This window comes from Lepidothrix coronata, unplaced genomic scaffold (assembly GCF_001604755.1).
Source record: "Lepidothrix coronata isolate B3197 unplaced genomic scaffold, Lepidothrix_coronata-1.0 Scaffold247, whole genome shotgun sequence".
In the NCBI taxonomy this organism is placed as follows: domain Eukaryota; kingdom Metazoa; phylum Chordata; class Aves; order Passeriformes; family Pipridae; genus Lepidothrix; species Lepidothrix coronata.
Window position 1 is genome coordinate 66,432 of NW_016690427.1, and position 6,000 is coordinate 72,431.

The following is a 6,000-nucleotide window of genomic DNA, read 5'->3' on the forward strand; positions in this document are numbered from 1 at the left end:
ATAAACACAAATTATAAAGAAGAAGTGTGCATAATTAATGTATTTTCCTCATATTTTAAGAGCCTTTTTCACACACAATTTTAGAAGAAAAAATTTTCACTTAATTCAGCATACAAATTAATTGGTATTGCTTTGTACAATCACAAAATTCCCACTCCTCCTTACAGAATATAGTACTGCTTATGTATCAATGCATCAAAGCTGCACAGGGAAAGCTGGTGCAAATTCTCTGAGATTGGTACAGATAGTCCCCAAAGGGTAGCCATGCAGTTTTGTAAAAAGTATTTAACTCCAACTCCTTCTTTTTCCTTCGGGATACTATCAGACCACAGGAGCACCCTGAATATGAAGCCTTCATGCCTCCATGAATACAGTGACTGTGGCTGCAACGAGGTTTGAGTTAGACAGGAAAAGATCAGGATGCCTCCTTTTTGCTAAGACTAAAGTTAACTGCAACAGCTTCCTTGTACTACTATGATGTGCAGTGTAGAAGGTGGGTCCTCTTTGTAAAATACTCACAGAGTTAAAATAAACAATCTTGTTCAAGATATATGCTGTCCGAGTCCCACATTTGTTCAGTGCAGACTCCAAAATGAAATGGGTGCCATTCATCCTGGCTTTGCAAGAGTGATCCAGCAGCGAGAGCTCTGTCCGGGTGTAGCCACTGGCCTGAAACAAAGATGCTTTGTAAGTGACTGAAACACAATTGTGTTCAGCTCTTGCTTAAAGTGCAGTTCAGAATACTGTTCATGATTGCTCATAGGAGGAAGTGAAGTTCATTGTACTGACATCCAGGGAAGGTCACTCTCAAAATGCTGTTACACATGACAGACAGGGAATAAATGTAGCATGGAACAAAGAAAACAACAGGTTCATTATTAATCTTCTGATTAATAATGCTGACTCTGGTCTGAAATAAGCTAAAAATGCTGTCTGTATCAGGCTCTTTTCCACAATGCAAATGGACACCAGCAACCTGTCAGCTGGTAGATGGTACGGACCTATTCAGGTTTCACATTGCTATCGAAAGCAGCTTCTTTATACTTCGGAAATTAAAAACAGACTGGTGGTTGAGCACACTAATTTTTTGACAGAGCCAACCCTGCAAAGCTTTAATAGGAAATCCTTCTAAAAACCATCGGATTGTTGTGAAGAGGAAACACGATTCTGAATTATGGCAAAGAATATCTACAGTATAGTTTCCTCAACAAACTATTTTTTGGGGGGTTGAGTGGTGATGGCTGTAGATCTTAGAATGTTTATTTTTTCAATCAAAATGCAAATAAAATGGTCTGTCCAAAAAAAGCCTACCCAATTTTGAGAATAAGATAGCACACCAACCTGCAGAGCATCTTTTTCTACAGCTACTGTCATGGCTTTGTCATCGCACTTTATCGACAGGGCCACATCAGCACTGCCCTGAACCTCTTCCGGCTCTTTATGTTTTGAGAGGGAATGTCCAAAGTCATGATTTATTAACGTATCTACTGAATGCCTGGATGGGAAGATTTCTTCTCCCACTGTATCATGCCTTCCTCTGTTAATGTGAAATGGAAAAGTCAGGCCATCACTTAACGTGGGATTCTTTGGAGCAGGCAGTGGGTTAGCTCCCAGCAATTCTGTCAGCTCTGGAGGAAGGGAATGGTCTTCTTCATCATTCATCTCTTCTAAAAAAAAAAAAAAAAAAGAACCAGACAACCCCCCCCATAAGTTCATTAGATATTTTTCCTAAAAAGTATCCAGCATTAATAATTTTCATACAAAAAAAAAAAAAATATCCAGAAAAGAAGCTCCTGAAGGACATCCAAAGTAGCATCTTTGTACTTTTCAGATAACTAGCCACAACTCCTCCTGCAACTAAAGGTTTAATTGTTCCTGAGGCACCTAATCTTGGTATATTTGGTCCCCGCTAAAATCCTCCATCACTAAGAGCTGAAATTAAACTTTGAGGAGTAGACCTATTGTATGCAGAAGAACCACAGAGGTAAAAGAAACATCACATTCATAAATATACTATTTTAGTGCTGCTGAAATAGTCTAAGTGCAAATCATTGGTTTAAATTCTTTTATTACTCAACTCATCACAAATTCATTCACTCTATTGTTGTGAAACTACTTACATAACCAGAGTGAAGCTAAGTGAGAGTTAACTTTACAGTGAGTAAATGAGAAAACTATCTCCTGGCTTATACATGTGACTGCTCAGGACAGGAATCTCAACATCTGCCTCAGGCAGATAATTATCTGTAACCCATCAGAGTGCAACTGATAAAATTATGTGAACATAAGGTTTATCAAAATGGTTAAAGTGGTTGAAATTCAGAACTAGTGAGAAAAACAGATGCAACTCTGCTAGCTTCAATGGACCCAGATATCTTTACATCAGCAATGACTTTGGCCAAATAACTTTTTCTTTTTAATGGTTGTATTTATTATCATGTCTGTCAACAATTTAAATGTTTATTTATTTGTCTCAAGAAAACACTATGCTCATACTTTGGGGGAAAAAAACAACACAAAAAAAAATCAAAGCTGGACTTATAAACTAACAAGATATCTGGCTGCTCAAGTTCATCTCAGTGAACACTGAGCATGGTCAGATATAAAGTCTTGTGTGTTGGATAAACTATAAACACCTAATTCCACCAACATTTCAGAAAATAAAACAACTTGCCTGGACTTTTCTAATCAAAAAGCCATCATTCACAGATATTACTGGTGTTCTTGATGATGAAAGCAAAAGCTGTGCAATGCCCAAAACCAAAGCTTCAAAACTGAGAAAACATCTTTTAAGTAATTGTATTCCTGGAAATACAAGATGTATTTTTTCTATATGCTAAAAATCCATTTTTAAGCTTACCTGTATCTTCAAGTTGCAGATGAAATCTGTTAGCAACAGGGGCTTTTGTGTAGGAAGTAACTGGACTATAGTTATGCTCATAAGCCCACTTGATCAAACTCTCATGCGATGAGGGAATATCAGGTATTACTGATTTACTCATAGTCATGGATCTCTCTGTTTCCTTTCCAAACCCAATACTATTTGATGTCTGCAAATAAAGACGAACTTAGTTGGTGATTTATGATTTATAGATACTTAAAATGGAGTAGTGATACTGATTGAACCTGGGTTTTTAATCTGTTTTACTCTATTATATAACAACAAACTGAGGACACCTGGGAAATAAACCAAACCCTGCCACTGTAGGCACATAACTGTTGCATACATGGAAAAAAGCCTCCCCCTTCCTCCCAGCCTCTGGTTGGAGTACAGTAAATCAAGGTAGTTAAAAACTGTTAATCCCGAAATGAGACAAAGACATATTTACAGTAATGTGTATAATGCAATACTTTCTTCAAAACTGAGTTGAAATTACTTCCGAGGTGAGGTGAATTCAAGATGCCAACTGATTTTTTAAATGTCCCCTTCATTTCTTTGATGAGAGCATTACTTCAGCTGCATAAGGGAAAACCTTTGTTCAAATGAGCATTACTGAAAAAGGCAAAACAGCACGCTCATGAAGTAGAGCTGATACCAGCTCATGCTTTAAAGTCAGCTGGCACCAAAGACAGGCTGTGTCTGAATGAGCACCCTAGAAACGCTGCATGCCTCCTGTAAATTTTTGATTATGTTAAACAGGATTGAATTAAATGCTTAATAGAGCAGTAAGCGAGAGCATGCACATTTATGCATGCTCAGACTACTCAAATAACATATACTTTCTGCATACAAAAAATTTTAAGATTTAATTAACAATACAAGTTTTACACAAATAAATTGATACAGCAAACTCATAAATGCACTTGCATGTTTCATTTTTTTAAATTATTAACAATTACAAATAATTGTTGGCAAAAAAAAAAGTTGGCACTGGAATACAGATGAGTCACACTGTCAGCTAGTTTCCATTTTCCGGTAAATGTTTTGCTAACTTTCAAATTTTCTTTTCCAAATGGGTAAGTCAAAGGAATAGAACAAGTATCTCTCACTGTTAGAGGGGCAGTTAGAAAATATTAACTGGTATTACACTTAAACTTGCATTTAAGTACTTGGCATCTTTAACATGTATTCACACAAAGCTAAATACATATATATTTATTTTTACACTCACAACACTACTATTATCACTATAAGAATCACATCAATGGCTACAGAACAAGTTGAACATAGATGCTGCAGGAAAGGCATTTTCAATGATTTTTGCAATGTGATTGAATTGCACTTTCTAATGCAGCTGATAACACGAATGTTCCATAAACACTTTAATTTCCATGCTCAATTATCTTCTCCATCATATAGGCTGCATTTTTTTTCATCCCCATTGGTTTTCCTCAAATTTTAAATCTTTTTCACTCTAGAACATCAAAAGACTGACTGTTGAGATCTCTTTTAGATAGCGGTTGTATGGACATGCTACACAGGTCACAGAGCTTGGCTGCACTTCACCTGACATCAGAAACGACTTTAGCACAAAGAAGTGAATAAAGCATGTAGAGAGTCCTGATGGTACGGCAGAGTATACTTTCAGCTCCCTCCCTCATTTCTTCCTAGAGACCCAGTTCTGCGGCTTTTAAACATTTGCAGCTCCACAATAAAAATAATTTTAGGTACAGTGTGTGGTCTGAGGATACTGTTACTAGTACAGTTATCAATGACCAACAAAGGCCACTGAAGCTAAGAAACAAAAATGGAGCAATAGGTATCCTAATTTTAGTGCCTTAATCAGTTTTGGATCAACTGATCTTTGATCTTCAATAGATGCAAATCTGGACACGATTGATCACACAATGTCATATTACCACAGCTTTGACTGGTTGGAATTATTATGCTACCCCAACTTTGCTGCATCTGCCTCTCAGCTTTCCTTTACTTTTTTGTCAGAAGGAGACAGCTGAAAAAATATTATCCCAGAAGTTTACTGTCCTAGCTGGCACCCAAGCACTTCCAGGGCTTGTTTATACCACTCCACTCCACACTGAGCCTGTAAATGTTCAATCCTGCATCACCTTAGTGAAACAAAAGCTGAGAACAAGGGGTTGCAGGAATAGACCTTCACTTGCCTGCCCTGCCAACACCTTTACACACAGTGTCTGAAAGCAGGCAATCAGAGCCCCCACTAACCTACTCAGAAGAGAGACCATTTCTGAAAGCGGTGGGCAGTTGCTCTCACATAAAGAACAGTCCCTCCAAGCTTTTGAAACCCTCACAGGGTTCTGTGCATTTCACTTCTCTCACTCTTCACCCCTCAACACACTTACATTCTTTCTACAACTTCACTGTGCAATTCCCAGCTTTGCAAAAGGACACCAAAACCAAAGAAAGCAGTGTGAACAGTAGCCTACAGGCACATAACCAGACAAGCACTGCAGAGGGGCTGCTGTAAGGACAGACTGCACGCTGGAGTTAAACACAGTCTGGGAGGAAAGCACTGCACATACATTATGTTCAGTATCGTTTACCTAAATGACTCCCATTTTACTGGTGTTTGTATACACCCTCTTGCAGAGTTTCAAGAAACACAGCAATCTGGGAGATGAGCTTTATGAGCTACAATGTCTTTTTCATTTTTTGTCTGTGAACTTAGACCTCAATAACTCACAGTCCTGGGTCTGAGGCAGCTTAGCACTAACCTTTCCCTCTCAGTCTGCCAATCCCCTCAAGACAATTCTGATTCGTACTGACGGCAAGAAGTTAGGAAAATTGAAGTGCGTGGAACTGCTTCAACTAATAAAAAGAACATTGTGAAACATGACCTAATTGCTTAGTAATGTTTTTATGCATTGTCTAAATTTGGGCTTGGAAAGGTCTTCAGCTTAATAGAGATATGAAGAGATCCTAAATGCTGGATATGCAGACTTTTTAATGACATGGGGGAGCTTGGTCCCCTCCCACACCCTCTCTAAATAAAGGAGAACAAACACATATTCAGAAAATGAAACATCTATATACATAAAGCAGTAAAGCAAACAGTTACCCACAAATCCCAACATAAATACAGT

The 6,000-nt window shown here is 38.0% G+C and overlaps 1 protein-coding gene across 8 annotated transcripts in view; it reads right to left on the reverse strand.

Annotated features, from left to right (window-relative positions):
• Positions 1 to 6,000, reverse strand: part of TGFBR3 (transforming growth factor beta receptor 3) — a 143,199-nt gene that overhangs the window by 21,670 nt on the left and 115,529 nt on the right. For 7 of the 8 annotated variants that reach the window (XM_017835046.1, XM_017835045.1, XM_017835051.1 and 4 more), the window contains 3 exons: positions 2,861 to 3,050; positions 1,342 to 1,667; positions 520 to 669 (listed from right to left, as the gene is read on the reverse strand). In XM_017835046.1, the coding sequence (XP_017690535.1) occupies positions 520 to 669; positions 1,342 to 1,667; positions 2,861 to 3,050 (666 nt within the window). The remainder of the gene's footprint in view (positions 1 to 519; positions 670 to 1,341; positions 1,668 to 2,860; positions 3,051 to 6,000) is intronic. The other variant, XM_017835050.1, reaches the window with a different exon arrangement.